The sequence below is a fragment of the Panulirus ornatus genome, chromosome 73 (genome assembly GCF_036320965.1).
Source record: "Panulirus ornatus isolate Po-2019 chromosome 73, ASM3632096v1, whole genome shotgun sequence".
NCBI lineage: Eukaryota > Metazoa > Arthropoda > Malacostraca > Decapoda > Palinuridae > Panulirus > Panulirus ornatus.
Window position 1 is genome coordinate 1,678,036 of NC_092296.1, and position 19,889 is coordinate 1,697,924.

The following is a 19,889-nucleotide window of genomic DNA, read 5'->3' on the forward strand; positions in this document are numbered from 1 at the left end:
ATGCTTTATTATTCACATGAAAATGAAACTAGGCTCGGCTGAAGGGGGTTGGACGAGAGGAGGTTAGTCTTGTGGGTAACGATGAGGAACGGGTGTAGGAGAATCATAACGAGACGTTTGGTTTGAGACAAGTTTTACTGAGGGTCGAGTTAAGTGTACTGCTGTAGACGTGAACCCATAAAAGGAGGCGAGGATCCATGTGTCTGTCGTGGCTTCACACACACAGCACTACGAATGAAGCGGGGTTCATTTATATTCGAGGAAGAGTGACCACAGGAAAACCTTGTTGAGGAAAGTTGCATCAGAAGTGTGGCTAAGTCATGAGGCACTTCCCGTCTACATCTCACCTACTCTCACCATCATTTACATTAGCGAGTCGAGATGTCGGTATTTCAGGAAGTCTAGCTAGGCTACGCCACCATCCGCTTGCCCTAAATATTCCTGTGCGAGATAGGCTGCCATGTTTTTCTCTTTTCTTTACCTAGCCCGTGTGTCCCACAGATCGGGAAGATAATTCTTCTTTGTGTGAATTAATTCGCTGGGGATTGAAGCTGGATATTTCCATTGGCTTCGTTGATTGAGATTGTTATCTTACCGTGTGATTCAAGTCTCCCGCCTCTTGACGTCACATTTGACCCACATTCGGTGGTTCCTCAAGGACGAATCAGGTGCCGCATCTTTCCTTACGTGAGGAGATGCCTACTTTCACAGCATTTCCATTTTACTGAAGGACAATGCGTAACAAGTGAGATAACTTGAGCACCGTAAGAAGTAACATACTTCTCGGAAATTAGTGATAGTATATCTGACATCATAAGGATGCGATGGTAGCCTAAGAGGCCGTATGAATTAATGGTGGAAAGATGGAGTATCCGCTGGTGTTTGGCATGGAGTGGTGTAGCGGTACTTGGGGGCGGTCCGTCCAGAGGCAGCGCGGGAAAGTGTGTATATGTGTATGTTCCTGTCTTCTTCTAACCGGTTTCTAGGCTCTCTAGACGGTAGAAGTCTCTTACTGCTACTCCCAATATCTACTCGTGTCATTAACATACAAAACGAACGGTTGCAGAGCTGCTAAATCAGAGTGTACGTCATGTGCATGCATTTGATACTCTAAACTGCTAAGGTCTGATACTTCCCATGGCTAATTGTCGTAGGAAACGTGGTGGAGTGAGCAAACTCGAGCTGCTTGTGAGGTCAATAACACCAGCTAAGTGTATCCAGCAGTCAGTAGCGCTTCGGCAGTGAGCGAGGGAGGGTGTGCTCAGTCCCTGGTGCTATTCATTCATCAGTAAAAAAAAAAAAAAAAAAACAGCTGAACAACATGAAGTCAATGTATAACCCCTGAAGCATATAGTAAGAAACAACCAGATAAATCCAGGGCGTTTGATATCGGCGATTCATCCACGAAGTCTGAGAGAGAATCGCATCTTATGATAATCTTTTTGACCTAATTACGGGAGCATTTGAATCCCCCATGAAGAGGTCTAGGCCATTCCGCTAGCGACCCCGGAGACAGTTGTCGTGGTTGACCTACAATATCTGGGGACAGATTGCCGCATATGTTGGCCCCAACGTATGCTGCCCAGCGCTGGCCTCCACAACAAGCGGTGAGTAACTGCACTCGTATAGTTTTTGCTGGTGAGCGGTCGTCTGACACGAGACGTGTGTATATTCTAGTCTGGTTCTGATGGTCTTGATCCTCGGCAGTTTTAAGAGTGGTTCGATGGTTTGCCACGGCGCTGAAGGTCTGATAAGCAGTCTTGACCTGAAACGAGAAACACGGAACTGGTGTGTGTCTCTCTCGTTCAAGTCATACGTCTTGATTTTTTTTTCTTTCTTTCCCCGTGTGGATGTCTTGAGAGCGACTTGACCAAAATGGCCTCGGGCGGGATTTTTCGAGGTATTGCGGGCGCTACCGCTGGGGTCGAATGGTTGTGACGTGTATACGTAACGGTCGTGACGTGTTGGTTTGTTCAGTGTGCCGGGCTTGTTACATGTGACGCAGCTTGTGGCCCATCTCTGTCCAGGCTCCTCCGGTGAACGTCTATATGCCCAAGGCTCCTGTCTTGTGTTGGGTTCTCGACAGCTTGGCCGGATGCATGTTGGCTTAACCACACGAACATAATGGATCATATCGCTCCAGCGGTGCGAGCTTCAGACATTTCTGAACGTAGAATACACTCGTAAAGAAATATTTTTGTGTGTGAGCGTATAAGGTTGCGATATCGTAACACACCAACAGCTTGTGTTATTTTGGCAGACGTAATCGACTTCTAACCTAAACTAGCCTATCCAAACCTTACCTAATTCTAAACTACCCTGTCCACCAGATCTAATCATTAAACAGCCCTGGCTATTCCCAACCGAATATTAGATAACCAGGATGTTATTAAAAGTACCAAGTCGTCGTGTTGAACGCTGAACTGATTTGCTATCCAGACCTGATGTAAACAAGCGAAAAACACTAGTTCATTATATATGTGCACTTTTCTATTTCTTACAACTCTGTTGACAGCGAATTTTACAGTGGAGTAATCCTGTCTTGGTTTAAGTACTTCAGTTCCTTCCTCCTCATGGTAGATGGTTTATTCTATTACTTAGGGTTTATTACATTTTTGGACATAATCAGTACGTTGTCCATGTTTTGATAACTTCTGACGCTTCATACTACATATAAGTCATTACTTTTCATATATATATGAAGCTAAACAAATGCATATGATCTAGTTAATGAAAAAACAAAGCCTGTATTAACTTGAACACTTCCTACATAAAAGCACTTAGCCTCCTACTTTCATTCGTGTCTAGCGTACAACAGTGTCCGTTTTCTATATCCACCCATTTTTTCTCGTTAAGTTGCCACACGATTATGTGCCCTGAGATACATATATGAATAACTTCATATGTAGAGACGATGGACCATCGGCTTGGGCCCAGTAGTCCTGACCCTAAGTCTCATTAACTCTGCGTGTGTCTTCATACAAGTTGTGTTTCTCCAAGTAGGAATACTCGACTGTTTGTGTCAGCATCCTGTCTACCTTAAACACATCCCACCTTCTCACCTGTCGTGTATATATATATATATTTTGAAAATCTAAAACTTGTGTGTAGATGTTCCTCTCCTTCACCATGGCGTACCCAAGTCGTCAGTCATATGGCACGTCCTGGAGTTACCCACACCCATCCATAAATCAACATTGCTCTCCTCTTACTATCCTGTTGTGCTCTTTGATTCTTTTCCGCTGTTGTCTTATCACCTGTTGTACTCTTTGATTCTTTTCCGCTCTGCTCTTACCATCCTGCTGTACTCTTTGATTCTTTTCCTTTGATCCCAGGCAGGAGTCATCTAACCACCCCTGCAGCCTAGTGATCACCCCAGCAGCCTAGTCGTGGTCAGAGCATCCTAACGCATCCTAATTTAGCTCAGTCTGCCACTCATAATCCTGTATAGAAACATTTATTATTATTATTATTATTATTATTATTATTATTATTATTGGGTCGAGTTTGTTTCATTCCCAGTCTTGCACAAGCTGTTTTCTTTTGACATTCATTCTTGTTATTCTTGCGTCCCAGCCGTTGATATTCAACAAAACTCCAGTATATCACATTTCCGTCCGGATCTGGTAGCAGTATGTTGTGTATTTCCGTCCTCGCAGTTGTCGCAAGACATAGCCTTTTTCTCCCAATCGAACGAATTCTCTCAAGATTCGTTAATTGTCTATTTTTTTAACCATGAGTTTTGGTTGTTTGTTGACTTCTCTGATGCAGAAATGTTGTTCGTGAGTCAAAATGTCGTTCTTCTGATACGTTGCCAAATCTGGTTGGTTATGGTTTGAGTGGTGCATGTACCTGTGTCGTTAGGCGCATGGTTCTCAGCCATCGTGCATGCTAATGGCTTGTTTAAGTACGTGTTGCCGTCTTGGTTCCAATGCACGGTCGTGGATATTGATTTATGTATTTCGTCACATGTTTTACTTGTGACATTACAGTTCTTGTGAACGAAACGAGAGTATAACAATGTAACTCCTTGTTTTGATTTGTGTTAATGTCTCTCTTCTGAGAGGCATGCTATCCAGCGATGGTGTGAGATAAGACACAGTAACGACAGATAATGGTTGTTACTGTGTGTGTGTGTGTGTGTGTGTGTGTGTGTGGTTAGAAACTACCCTGTTTCTTACTCTAGGTTGAACTGCCTCGTCAGGTTAGCGTGAAGGCTGATTACTGATCGCTCTACTGACTTGGGAAACTTTTCATAATTATTCACATAATTATTCACTGAGCTGCTCTGCTAGTTTGAGACTTCAGAATTATTCACTAACCCGTTATGTTAGTTGAAGAGACACACCATGATTATTCACTGCTGTATTAGTGATGGAAAGGAGTCATAATTATTCACTGTATGCTCTGTTAGCGAAGGAGACGCTTCGTAAATCATTCACTGTCTGCTCTGAGAGAGAGAGAGAGAGAGAGAGAGAGAGAGAGAGAGAGAGAGAGAGAGAGAGAGAGAGAGAGAGGGCGTTCATTGCCCTTTCGTAAGGACATGAGTAGTTAGGGCACCGGTCGAATGGGTGATATTTAGTTCACATAGACATTAACCCTAAAAAGAATTTACATTATGAAAACAGTCGATGAAGTTGTCATATCCTGTAATGGTGGGTTTTCCCATAGATCCCATAATATAAAGACAAACATATAGCGAGAGAAGTATTTAGAAAAGATTAAGTAATGCTAAGACCCAAGTGGTAGAATGACAAATTTTTTTCAAAAATTGGACTTCTTTGATATATATATATATATATATATATATATATATATATATATATATATATATATATATATATATATATATATATAGTGAATTGGAACGATGTGGTATGCCGGGGTCGACGTGCTGTCAATGGACTGAACCAAGGAATGTGAAACGTCTGGAGTAAACCATGGAAAGGTCTGTGGGGCCTGGATGTGGATAGGGAATTGTGGTTTTGGTACATTACACATGACAGCTAGAGACTGAATGTGTACGAATGTGGCCCTTTTTGTCTTTCTTGGCGCTACCTCAATGCAAGGGGTGGCGATGCTATTTCCTGTAGGGCGGGATGGGCCGGGAGTGGATGAAGGCAATCAAGTATGAATATGTACGTGTGTATATATGTATAGTGCTGTATATACGTATGTATATTTACATGTATGGGCGTGTATATGTGTGTATATGAGTGGATGTGTTTCCTGGCGCTACCTCGCTGTATATGTATACTCATGCGTATTATGTAAGTACACACAGTATATTCATTCAGACAAAGGTGAACTATATATAGGTATATCATTTGAGACAAGACTGTACTGTTTACACTGTGGTGAGCTCCAGGAAGTGGAGCTGACGTAGCGTGTGCGCCAGGTAGGCGGTGCGCTGGATCACCTGTTGACAGAAGCCACACCACAAGAGTCAGCCAACAGACGAGAGACTTAGTTTGAAGGGCTGGACGACGACTGGGATGTTCTCCCTCCTGTTTAGGCTTGCGTTAAACAGTTTAAAAAAAAGGAATAACCGTTGATGTGTTTTATTCCTGTAACGAAATGCTAAGGCATTTTTGTGTATTAAGGCAGTGATCTTCGGTAAAGAATGGAGATTATGCGTATTTTTGAGTCAGTGTAAACATCTGGGGATGGGAAATTCCATTTATAGCACAGTATTACTTTATACACGGAAGCAATTTCCTTAATAAGGCGTGGCGAACCATTGTCTTCTCTTGATCACCCGTTCCCAGCAATCCTGGTGTTACTTCTGATAACGTTCGTGGAAACCAACCCAACTTCCTGGCTTTGGGTTAGGTTGAGGCAGCTAGCTGCTAGACTCGTCGTCTGCAAGCCACGCTAAAGATAATGACACCAATGCTGTAATTTTCTGTCTGTCTGTCTGTCTCTCTGTCTGTCTGTCTGTCTCTCTCTCTCTCTCTCTCTCTCTCTCTCTCTCTCTCTCTCTCTTACGTCTTGCCTCGGTCATTGTCTTGGTTCAGGTGCGTTTGTGTGTGTGTGTGTGTGTGTGTGTGTTTGTTTAAGGTGTGTTGCCTTTTTTTTTTCTTTTGAAATTCGTGAGTGTGGTTGACCCCCCACGGTATTTGCACTGGCGTTTGTTAACCTTTGTTTAGCGCTGTGGGCCATACACTTGTATTGGTCAATCTTGCTTTGTGTTTACGACCGTCGTTTCTTTAAGGATTAATTAGTGTCAATACGTCTCGTTCCTTTAAGCTTAGAGATTGATTAGTGTCAGTACGTCTCGTTCCTTTAAGCTTAGAGATTAATTAGTGTCAATACGTCTCGTTCCTTTAAGCTTAAGAGATCCAAAGTTACTTTTGCATCGCTCCTCCATCAGCTGCGTTATGATTTTGTTCTCTTCATATATATATATATATATATATATATATATATATATATATATATATATATATATATATTCCTATAGTCCACGGGGGAAAATGAAACACGAAAAGTTCCCAAGTGCACTTTCGTGTAATAATCACATCATCAGGGGAGACACAAGAGAGAAATATAACAGTCAGTTGATATACATCGAAGAGACGAAGCTAGGACGCCATTTGGTAAACATGTGATTGTCCAAAACATATATATATATATATATATATATATATATATATATATATATATATATATATATATATATATATATGTATATATATATATATATATATATATATATATATATATATATATATATATATATATATATATATAATGTGTGTGTGTGCGTTTTCCCCCGTTACTCCTTTTAAAAGATTTTACTTCACTCGCCTTCGTTGATGTCAACAAATTTCACTATCCACAGGAGGGCGTCATGTGGCGCGGTTGCATTTAATGATTACGTGATATTATTTTTGCATCGTGTTTTACTGTGTGAAATTCTCTTTCAGATTGTGGGTTGGGGGTTGATGAAGGTTGGTATTACGTCAGAAGGCTATTTCAAAAATAGCTTTTAGTGTATTATGATTTTTTTTTCCCGCTGCGTGGGTTAATTATTCTTATGTCTGACTTACTCTCACGGCAACTCTTCCTTTTTCTAAACTTACACTTGCAGTGGTCATGCTTTATATCTTTTCTCTGTCGTACATTTTACGTTCTCTGTCGTACATTTTACGTTCTTTGTCGTACATTTTACGTTGTACATTTTACGTTCTCTTGTACATTCTACGTTCTCTGTTCTACAATTTACGTTCTCTGTCGTACATTTTACGTTCTCTGTCGCACATTCTACGTTCTCTGTCGTACATTCTACGTTCTCTGTCGTACATTCTACTGGATATACCCTTCTAACATGCTCTCGTTTATATTCCCTTACAATGACCTTCAAACCGCTTGTATTCTTTCCGTTTTCATTTCTTTTTCGCTGGAGACCTTTACTATTCCTCTTGATGAATCTGATAAGTCATTTTCTTTTGACCTTTGTTATATAGAAAGACGGATATTGCATGTCTGTGTAGTTGTGCTCGAACACACCCCATTATAATATTTCCCTTCAATCAAGCGTTCACAACCCATTTAATTACTCTCTGTGGAATTACGAAAACATTTAACCCCTTTCTCACTGCAAGTGTCATTGACCATTACCCTAAAACTCCTTGATCTTTGTCGCTACTTTCATTTCCTTCCCATTCAGACTGGGATTTTACAGCAGTTGTTTGCGTCTTTCATATTAGAGAATCTCTCTCCTACTCGAGTTTATCATCACCTCCTGCGTCAGCGGAACGTGTCACACCTCCAACTCGTGTGCTGGAGTTGGGGATAGAGACGTTCATAACTGAAGGCAATGATGAGTAGATTCGTTAGGTTCCTCCTTGGTTCACCCCAATGTTAAATGTAGAGTCACCCCGTTTTACTGTAGCCTCGTGCAAACTCCTGGCAGTCAAGGACGTGTATGTGAGGGCTGTGTTCACCATAGGAGCGTCTGAGATTTGATGATTAATTAATCTAATTGAAAGTCTTTGTTGTTTTACGAGGTAGATGGTCGTGAGGTGATCTCACGGTCGTAAAATGACTGTATCAGTTGTGATAGATGTAAAAGCGAAGTATCCAACGATCGGTATATGCACTGAGAGCGTGTATGGTCGTGGAATATTACCCTAACAACACCATTAAGGTTGTAGCATGCAGTGGGTTAGAGTAAGACTCAGGTCAAAGACCTGTTCGTCAGTCAAAAGGGCTTCGTGCCACACAGGACATATATATTTTTTTTTAAACAAAGATATCTTGAGTTGTAGAAGCGAACACATCGTTTAAAGATAAAGAACCATATTAGACGGAGACACGAGGAATTTATTAATCATGTTTATGTAAATAACTCGAGTGACTTAAGACATTGCTTGTGTAGTAACCACATTTACCACACACATGTATCACCATTCACTCCCACAAAAGCCTTGATCCAGTATACTAATTGTATTTCATTCTGTAGCCTTCCATACACGACACAATGCCTGAAATTTACCCAAATAGAAAGGTTGATAAGTCGTAGCGTCATAATGAAGGATCACTGTACAGTACGCTTGTTATTCTGTGGCTTGTAGTGTCTCATGGCTCCAGTATATGAACTTGGATAGGATGATTAACGTGTCACGTAAAGATTTATTTACTTCACTTGCATTTCCTATGAGCTAACTTGACCCCATCACATCCCTATGTCCTAACTTGATCCCATCACATCCCTGTGTCCTGACCTGACCCCATCACATCCCTATGTCCTGACCTGACCCCATCACATTCCTATGTCCTAAATTGACCCCATCACATACCTATGTCCTGACCTGACCCCATCACATCCCTATGTCCTAACTTGACCCCATCACATCCCTATGTCCTAAATTGACCCCATCACATACCTATGTCCTGACCTGACCCCATCACATCCCTATGTCCTGACCTGACCCCATCACATCCCTATGTCCTGACCTGACCCCATCCCGGCCCCCACCTGTGTCACCCCAGTCTTCGGGCACGACCTATTTAAGATGCAGGACTGTGCTGTCTCCTGTTCGTCGTAGAATTAGTAATTTCTCTTTCAGGCGCGTCGCATGTTTCTAGTCTACTGGGTCAGTTGGGCATGTGTCAGGTGTTATGTAGGTGTCAGTGTTAACGTAAAGTCTCAAAATGTATGTGTAAAGAGATGGTTTGGGAGGTCTTCTACCCCCGCAGCTGGGTTTAGGACCTTACCTTCCGTATGCCTTACGATGGTTTGGGAGGTCTTCTACCGACCACAGATGGGTGGGTCTGGGATTTAACCTTACCTTACGATGGTTTGGGAGGTCTTCTACCCCAACAGCTGGCTCTGGGACCTAACCTTACCTTGCGATGCTTTTAGAGGTTTTACAACTCATTCAGCTTCGTCTGGGATCAAACACACATCATGGCCAAGATTACTTACAGAAACCTTAGGAAATTTATTAGGTAATCGTGCGTGTGGGTATTATTATCCCCTCCATCCCTCTGTGCGTTGCCCAGAGCAAGGAGTCGCCCAGCTGGGCGGGTGGGTAAAACCCTCTCCTACATTGGATATATATATATATATATATATATATATATATATATATATATATATATATATATATATATATATATATATATATTTTTTTTTATAAAGTTGTACATACGTCTGTTGATTAATATATGGTAGAAAAGTACATGGTACTCGCATACACAGGTTAAAGACGTGGCAACACAAGTTTATAACTCTTTCCCCGTAATACACACACACACACACACACACACACACACACACACACACACACGAAGGTGGGCATACACAGATACATACCGACACAGACACACGTACAACAAACAGGCACCAACTTATCATTATTCCATTAGGGACCTGGGCCAAAAATGCGTACACGCCCTGTGTCCGTATTCTGTGCCCCTGACGCCATGACATAATTACCAAGATTTATGAAACAGATTGAAAAATAAATAAGATATTGTTTTGAAAATGTTTCACTTAAAAGTTTTTCAGTATTATTAAACTTCTAATTTGTTCGTCAGTTTTAGAGAGTATTTGGCTCATAAATAATCTTTTCGTAGAAGTAAAATGTCGTTTTTGCCTTTAACATTTCTTATCTATTTTACTGCATTTGTATAAGTTTTGTCCAAGTTTTAATGTATATGGAGCGAACTTGTCCGAAGGACGATGGAAGTACGAGTCTTAAGTCGAGGTCGCCTCGAGTATCGGGACACGGGTAGGACATGAGGTCCCCAGCCAATGTTTCACGTGTTTGTGTATGTGTGTGTGTGTGTCTGTGTGTTTGTGTTTGTGTGTGTGTGTGTGTGTGTGTGTGTGTGTGTGTGTGTGAAGGAGACATATACACGTTGCTGCTCATATCCATCGCACAAGTTTTAGAATTCTGTTCTTAGCTTCATCCATTTTTTTTTAAACTATTTTCATACAAGAGTATTTTTCCATAATTTTTCCTCTCTCTTTTGAGCGATTCATATCTCAAGTGTTTGTTGACAAGTGAGACCCTCTATCCTCAATTCATAACACATATAAAGCACATTTTATTGACGTACTGGAATTCATAAACGAGTATGAAACATAATTGTCTCGTCTCGTAATTTTCATTTTCGTAATATTGGTAAAGTTACCGCCATGGCTCACTCGTAGGTAAACATTCGTGTAGGATGTTTTTATGCTTTTATTGAAGTGATTTATATCGCTGTGTAGCTTGGTTGTTGATCGTTAGTCTAACATTAATTTTTTGTATTTATGCTTACGTCTACGTAACCTCTGGTACACGGGTTCGAACCTTGAGCGCGACTGAACACCGTTCACACGACCAGCGGTACGACATTTGAACGCGACCACACGACCTTTGAGCACGACTTTGACCGTTGTTGAATGCGACGTGACGACCCGTAAGAAGAACCACCACCGTCGTACGACCCTTGCGCGCGCGATCGCTCGACATGACCTCCGGGGCCCTGGCCAGTCATACCGTCGCTAGGGTGTGAACACATAGGGCGAGATCCCGTTAATAATGCTCCTCCGCGCCATACATGGCGTGTACCTTCTTCATGAATGTTCCTGCGTTCCCCTGGTCGTGTTCTCTCATGCTGGTCATGTCCCGCGTTTCCCTGTGGTGGTCAGGTGATGGTGATGATGGTAAGGTGTTCGTCCATATTTGCCAGCCTAGTCAGGTAATGTTCGGGGTGTTCCGTTCAACACCAGTTGGTTGGATCCACAATCAGGCGTTGGGGGCTTAGGTATTCCATTCCTCGTTCCTTGTTCAGCCTCGCATAGTTGGGTATTCCATTCCTCGTTCCTTGTTCAGCCTCGCACAGTTGGGTATTCCGTTCCGTGTTCCTTGTTTAGCCTCGTACAGTTGGGTATTCCGTTCCGTGTTCCTTGTTTAGCCTCGCACAGTTGGGTATTCCGTTCCGTGTTCCTTGTTTAGCCTCGCACAGTTGGGTATTCCGTTCCGTGTTCCTCGTTCAGCCTTGCACAGCTTCGTCTCTTGTCATCTCCTACTACCGTTATGTTTGCTTCCTCCCCGAGTATACACACTCAAACATTTTCCCCCCAAGAGTTGCGTTTATAATTGTTTACACATTTGTCCAGTCTGTTTACGCTTGGAAACCGATCTCTGGTACTGGTGGCGTGTGTGACAGTCATTTGTTCTCGCGTGTTCCATGAGAGAAGGTGGTTGGAATTCATAGCTCCAGGTGTCGCTCCATCTGTGTGTGGGTCTTGCCTCACCAAATCGATTTCTTTACCGTTCAAATCTTTCTTTACTGTGACTCCATGTGTCTCGCCCCAGGGAGTTTGGTCTGAACAACTATGGTGTGTGTGTGTTTGTGTGTGTGTGTGTGTGTACTAACGGGAGAAGGTGGATAGGCAGTAACAGCAGGGACGTAACGGGATCCCCCGTTGGCGAAAACCTCAAAACACGACAATAACGGAAGGCAACGGGGAGAGCAGGGAGGGTAATTGCCCAGAGGGGTGACAAGGTGGGGAGAGGGGGAGAAGGTTGGGGGGGGGGGTTGGTTATACCTCCAGAGTATGTCGACCTTGAGGGACTTGCTGACCCGCTTAAGGAAGTCTGCCTGAGTATACCATGAAGTATGGTATACACTAGCCTTTATAGGAATGAGGATGGGCTTCTTATATGCTAATATACTCTGGCATATTATGCTGTATTTTGTGGTTATACTCTGGTATATTTCCTCATATTTATATGATAGGCTTTCCCATATAGCCTCACATTGTGCTAGTATATCATAACATACTCATGCCTCGCAGAGGAAACGATTATACCACCATTATACCACCATTATACCATCATTCTAGACGAAAAATATACGTTTGGATAATTTTTTTGTATTTCATTATATCTTTCTCATCATAGGTATATCACAGTGTATATACGGCCGTTAATAAGTATACATATATCAAAGAATCAATATGTATTCATCTCGAATATATATTCGTATACCCACAAAAACAATATATATTAATCACTTCAATATATGTATATATATATATATATATATATATATATATATATATATATATATATATATATATATATATATATAATATATATATATATATAATATATATATATATATATATATATATATATATATATATATATATATATATATATATATATATTAATCACGTGAGTACAGTTGTTCAACGTGACGGTACGTTACCTGTAATTACGATGACCTGACCTTTTGACCTGACCTTTGAAGGGTACAACCTGCCCACAACACCACGACCCCAGACACACTTCCCAGGCATTAAGGGAACATGGCACAAGTGCATTACTGGCGCGCTCACTACGGGGACCAGGGTTCGATACCCTTGCAATCACCTCTATTCATATCGAAGGCTAACACCAGCTCCACCTAATAATTTAACGAGAATATGATCATTTTATATAGGCTGGTAATGTTGTAGGTTGTATTGCCATGGTATTATATAATCCGTACGTGAATTATACCATTGGATAATCTGTTTTGATAATTTGTGTTGTGGGTCTCTTGATCACCAGGGTTATTAAAGTCGTTGTAGGTTAGATTATTCACCGGATGAATGATCTTGAAAAACTATGGTTCAAAGACTATACACACTCATTGTATATATGACCCTTGTCACCCACTAATTTATCTATATTCCACATTAAACTCATCTTCCTCACTGCTGTCCACACACGCGTGTGTTTCCCATCTAAACATTTCACGATTTCTTTTTTCCTTTTATTTTGTTAAACGAAAGGCCTAACTACTGATCATTGGTTGTATTCGTACATTGCTGTAGGAGGATTCGATATTGGGAAAGTGATTAGGTTACGTATTTCTCAAACATTATGCATAATGTCCTCTTATGTGTGTGTGTGAGTGTTCGCGTCTGGTGTGACTGGCTCAGCGTGGATATGTTATGTGATCGTGTGATTATCCCCAGCGTTTCAACCAGGTTAACTCATGATGAATTAGGAGGGAGACATACATTTCTCTCATTTTGGGACTCACGAATAACTTGTAATGCGAGGCCAGCGCTCATAATATGTCGTCCATGACTGTGGCATTCCCTCAGAAATGGCTGACGGATCTGTGCATCGCCTGGAGCTTGTGGCACAGCAAGTGTGTTAGGGGTCATCCATGAGGTTGTCAATAGATAGGAAGGAACACAGTTTCGTGGAGGAGTTTTATTATTCGAAGGCAGTCTCCCCTCCTACTGTTTGGAGCGCAGCCTCGCGCAGATGGACATGAGGTTTTATTATTCGAAGGCAGTTTCCCCTGCTCCTGTTTGGAGCGCAGCCTCGCACAGATGGTGGTCATGAGGAGGTTTTTTAATGATAATGATATAAATGGAAATGTCTCAGGCGTATTTCAAGCGTTCATAATCGCTTTAAACGTATTGTACTCTATCATCATGACCGTATGGTAATCTTTCATTCAGTTCTGGGTTGTTGCATGTTATTAACTGCAGCAACATATGTTCATCATAGCCATGGAGGGGAGTCTTAACTATTTCTGTAGACGAAAAAAAAAGGAGAAAAGAAAAAAAAAATTGGCCATAATTGTCTCTTAATGTGCGGGTAGGTGGAAGATGGCCATGCCTCAATTGGTGAGGTTTGAAAAGTTGGGAATAACTGAGGTCTGCGGAGAGGAGGGTCGGTCATGCCTTCTCCTTGCTCCAATAGACATGTGGGCCACACAATACGCTCACCCCCCCCCCCCCCCCCTCCACAGCAGGAGGAGCTTCCGTAGCCTTGCTCTAAGATGGTCAGTTCCGTGGGTCGGTGATGGTCCGTATACTATACGTAACGGGAGAAAAGGGGGAAGGAGGTGGTTTTTGTTTTGCATCTTTAACGATAAAAAACATTATCATTAATTGTAGCTTTATCGCTAGTAATAATGGGATTATCATCTCGCCAGACCACATATTTACATAACAGAGTTGCGCTTGTCGTCCGTCTGTCTCCAGCGCGAAGCTTAATTTCTCGATATCCGTTGCTATATGGTACCCCCCCCCCCCCACACACACACACGGGAGGGGAGACGATTGTAAATATATTTGACAGATGACGTTGGCGCTACCTTCTCCACACACCTCCGCTGGTGATGTCGCTCTGCTGGTCCAAGGTGGCATGTTCGTGCTGAGAAAAAGAATATAACAGTAAAACCTTTCCAACGATTTTATTTTTTTTAAGAAGAAAGATTGATAAATTGATAAACTATATTCGTCATTATGATTCAAAGAAATGCTGGGACATGATGGCTCTTATCTCTCTCTCTCTCTCTCTCTCTCTCTGTGGGAGTAGCCACAGTAATTGCATTTTGCGACATTGAACCTCCTGAGCACATCCGAATCATTTCGCGTTGCGTTGGTATGTGTACGATAACGACACTCATTAAGTACGATACTTTACCTCTCAGTACGATACACGACACTTATTAAGTACGATACTTTACCTCTCAGTACGATACACGACACTCATTAAGTACGATACTTTACCTCGCAGTACGATACACGACACTCATTAAGTACGATACTTTACCTCGCAGTACGATAACGACACTCATTAAGTACGATACTTTACCTCTCAGTACGATACACGACACTCATTAAGTACGATACTTTACCTCGCAGTACGATCTGTCATGAGACTTTATAATTTACCCTATAGACACAGTGATTTACCGCTTTCTATATAAGATCACTTGACTTAGTAAGAACGACACCTTATGTTTGTGACGAGTTCTCTGGTCTCTTAAATGCCCTTACAAATCAGTGATTGGAAATTGCCCCTTCAATTTGATACCAGCTTCATGCTATAACTTTGTATGTGCGCTGACCTCCAATAATTATAACCACATCCTAAGACTAAACAACTTGAGTGTGATAACCTATTTAGTGGTCGAGTATGATGACCTCCCGATGACAATAATTTACCCCTTAAGTCCGGAAATGTAAAAACGCAATAGTGAGGGAGAATATTGCGCTTTGTATACAGACTATACCATGTCAACACGTTGCTCGCTCTCACCAACAACAAACATAGAGGTAATGACCTTGGAATATGTAGGGTAGTTGTGTATGGTAGGCAGATATAGGAGGGGGGGGGGAAGAGGCTATGTCAATAAGATAGTGTGTCATACAAACATTGGGATAGTATCATTCAATTGACATGATTCACAGTGGTTTGGGGATGAGAATTGGACTGTTTCTTGTAGCGGTGTGTGCACGGGCTTGGATATAGCCCCCCTTCCCCCCCTGCCCCCCGTGTGTGATGATGGTGAGCTGAAATTCGTCGACGAGAGGCAGGGATCTCTGCGGTGGCGGGAGGTAACGGTGGCGGGGGTGGTGCGCGAGGGGGATGAGGTGCAGCTGGTGGCTGGAGAGAAAGTCAGGTGGTGGAGGACCAAGTGTCTTGATCGCCTCATGGCAATATGGTGTAAGAGGAAGTGATGGTGATTTGGCAAGTATATATATATATATATATATATATATATATATATATATATATATATATATATATATATATATATATATATATATATCTTTTTTTTCTCTGTAACTTTTTGTGTGGTGGATGGAGAGGAAGATCAAGGCTAGTTTTAGGAAGAACGAAGGTGATGGAGGAGATCAAAGGGGAAGATGATGAGAGGAAGATGATGTAAGGGTGGGTAGGACTGGGGTGGAAGCAAGGCTCAAGTGCATAACTACTGTCTTGGGTGATGGTAACGAGGTTAGGTAAGGTGATCCAGTGCAAGAGGCTCGTTAAGGAGGGCGTTGTGTCGTTAGGAGGAGAGTTGTTGCTGGCGTTTAATCCATAAAGGCAGAGTCGTGTACTGCTACCATACAACATATGTGGGCCCCTTCCTAAGTCATGTTCATCATTTGGAAGGGTGAGGTAGCATGGATATTGTTCGCTACGCTGTCTTGTGTATCTCTTGTTCACCCGACACTCCTTGATCCAGATTAATCTACATTACACACGTGGGGTCAAGATGATATTAAAGGAGTGATGCGCTACAGTCCAAAGTCGCATTACAGATCAGTGAAAACGGGTACGTAACGACTTTTAACACATTATGCCCATTTGGTGCGTTAGAGGCACCGTCCGTTCGTCCGCTGTTTCGGTCGCCAGCGATTGGTAAGCCAACCGTTGTTTACATGTCTTGAAAGCCCTTAGAGCACAGCGCCTCGACCCCATGATCGCTACGTGAAGACCCTTAGGTATGAAGGCCTGGCCTTGGATCGTGCTTAAGGGTCTTTTAAGTCGCGTTCAATAATCTCATTGTCGTTCTTAAGAGCTAGTCCGTCGTGCTTTCCTCTCCTCCATTTAAATCACACAGTTGTTCAATTTGTTGGTTCTGTTGGGCGTGGCAGAAGACCACGGCGACTATAATAGACGAAGGTAACGGGGCGACAGCTAGCTAGCCATTTCCCTCCCCCTCGCAACTGCGATGCTGTTCATCGCCAGCTGTCGAGGTGATGATACCTAACAGGACAACGGTACGGCGGCCGACTGTCCAAAACAACGGGACGCAACGGTAACCGCTGCGGGTAATGGGGGAGGAGGAGGTGATGGGGGGGTAGGAGGAGCAAGATTGATAGTGTTCGCCGTTTTCTGTTGCGAGTTTCTGTATAAACAGACAACAGTAAACGCTCGAGTGAAATTAGGAGATGGAAGTTTGTGTCTTGGAGTGAATGAAGGAAAGCAAATAATGTAGTGGGATTTCTATGCTATTTTTTTTTGAGACTAAGAATATTGCTCGGTATATTGAGGTCAGACAGAGAATGGTGTGTCGTGTCGCTGTGGTTTGAGTGAGATAGCCGTAATTGTGGCCTGTAGTGAAATGGCGACGTGTCTGGGCGTTTTCTGGAGCTGAAATAGAAAGTTATAGAAGAGCGTTTCAGCCAAGCAGACCTAAGAGGGTACGCCAAGGGCTTGGTCTGGTGTGAGATAATGATTACACACATGGTTGAAGGGAGACGGTGGAATAGAAGAAGGGGGAAAATATAGTAAGGCTTTTAGAATTCTAGCTTTTTTTGATAAAAGTTTTAAGATGATTTGGATGTGAAGCCGCACACTGAAGACCTTGGAAGAAATTTGGGATTTTCAAGTCTTGAAAAGAGTATATATATATATATATATATATATATATATATATATATATATATATATATATATATATATATTCCTATGAGTCCACGGGGAAAATGACACACGAAAAGTTCCCAAGTGCACTTTCGTGTAATAATCACATTATCAGGGGAGACACAAGAGAGAAATATAAGTCAGTTGATCTATATATATATATATATATATATATATATATATATATATATATATATATATATATATATATATATATATATATGTAATACTTTCACATTAGAAAAAAGAAAATCTGAAATTATTCTTGTCGGAGTTTGTTATGTTAGAGAAAACGCGTTGATGCCAGAAGGAGTGAGCAGCGGTTGTGGTTGAGTCGTGTTGGCGGTGGTGGTAATGGTAGGAGGCGGTGGTAGAGGAGGTGTGGTAGGGAGGAGGGAGGGATGGTTGGTTGGTTGGGCTATCCAGCGACTGGAGATGGCAAGGGGGATGGAGATGGGCCATCGCGACGGTGGTTAAACATCGTAGAAAGGTGGACAGAGTTTGCGTCTTCACAGATTTAAAATAGTCTGCTCTCTCTCCAAACTTAGCGCTACTATAAACTCTTATGATTTTGTTGGATGTATGAACCATCAAAAGAAAAAATAACTTGATCATTAATTCAACCTAGGAGGAGGAAAACATTTAAAGTTTATCTTTGGGAATTAAGCCTGCTAGGTTATCAATGTGTTGGCTAGGATACGTTAGGGTAAGTGCTAGGCTGGGGAAGATCAAGTGGAAATTACTATTATCATGTAAACAGTGTCACTTCCTCACAGCCTTGCCTCCTCTTCAATTGCCCTTTCGTTTCCCTCCCTTCCCCTCCTCCACCTCAACTCCTCTTTGTACGCCGCTCTCTCTCTCTCTCTCTCTCTCTCTCTCTCTCTCTCTCTCTCTCTCTCTCTCTCTCTCTCTCTCTCTCTCTCTCTCTCTCTCTCTCGCCACCTCCCTTCCCTCCCTCCCTGCTCCACACACACACACCACTCGAGGCCGTGCGTGCGTCGTCTGAGAGGTGATTGTGGTCGTGTCTTCCGCGCTCTGGAAGAGTTTCTGGTCGCCATTTAACCAGTTTAATAATTTACTTTCTATTTTCTGTCTGTGGTAGGTTTTTTTTTTCTCTTTCTCTCTTTACGTGAAATTCTGTTGTTATTGTCATTTTGCAAATGCCTTTCTATTGTATGAATTTAAACGGAAATTGCGTTTTTTTCTCTTCTTCACTCAACGAAAATTGCGTTTTTTTTTTTTTTCTCTTCTTCACTTTCTAATTAGAAACTTTTTTCCTTGATGTTAACGTGCGTTTACAGAGAAAACACCCACAGTGGAAATTCTGATAATTTTGCCGACCGTCCGGCTTTGATGAGCCCTTCTATTTTGCCGACTATTTTTTTTTGTTCTTTTATTTTTTGCAATATTCCTTGCAGTCATTGAGATTTTATTTGGAGGAACGTTCGGTTCAAACAGTCAAATTGATCACTCTTATCTAACTCTCCAACCTGCGACTACAGCGTCTACCTTAACCACCCCATCTTGGAGGTGTCGCAATGGAGAAGTATGTGGGAAGGAGACTGCTGGGCGAAATAAAACTCCCCAGCGTTGATGTAAAGAACATGGGACTTCCGGCGAGTTTTCAAATGCCAGATGACTTACGCGGAAAATCTGTTGTTGTTTGCCTCAAAAAAAGTTGAGAGAGAGAGAGAGAGAGAGAGAGAGAGAGAGAGAGAGAGAGAGAGAGAGAGAGAGAGAGAGAGGAGGGGGGAATGTGTGTGTGTATGTGTGTGTTTGTGTATGTGTGTGTGTGTGTGTGTGTGTGTGTGTGTGTGTGTGTGTGTGTGTGTGTGTCCAGTGGAATAAAGAATGTTAGGATGGTGTTTATAATGAATCTTGTACGTTGAATCAGGGTTGTGTGTGATGTCAGTACGTTAAATCAGGGTTGTGTGTGATGTCAGTACGTTAAATCAGGGTTGTGTGATGTTAGTACGTTAAATCACGGGTTGTGTGTGATGTCAGTACGTTAAATCACGGGTTGTGTGTGATGTCAGTACGTTAAATCACGGGTTGTGTGTGATGTCAGTACGTTAAATCAGGGATGTGTGTGATGTCAGTACGTTAAATCAGGGTTGTGTGTGATGTCACTGGTGTGTACATGTGTGTTTTCCTGGTGGCTGAGAGAAATCAGGAAATCCTAAGGCATCTCCGGGTTATGCATATGATTCC

At 42.1% G+C, this 19,889-nt stretch overlaps 1 protein-coding gene across 1 annotated transcript in view; it reads left to right on the forward strand.

The window, feature by feature from the left end:
* The first annotated feature begins 903 nt into the window (after positions 1 to 903).
* LOC139748178 (uncharacterized) overlaps positions 904 to 19,889 on the forward strand; it is a 49,120-nt gene continuing 30,134 nt past the window's right edge. Inside the window, exon 1 of the mRNA XM_071660968.1 lies at positions 904 to 1,607. Coding sequence (XP_071517069.1) covers positions 1,560 to 1,607 — 48 coding nt within the window. The 5' untranslated portion in view covers positions 904 to 1,559. The remainder of the gene's footprint in view (positions 1,608 to 19,889) is intronic.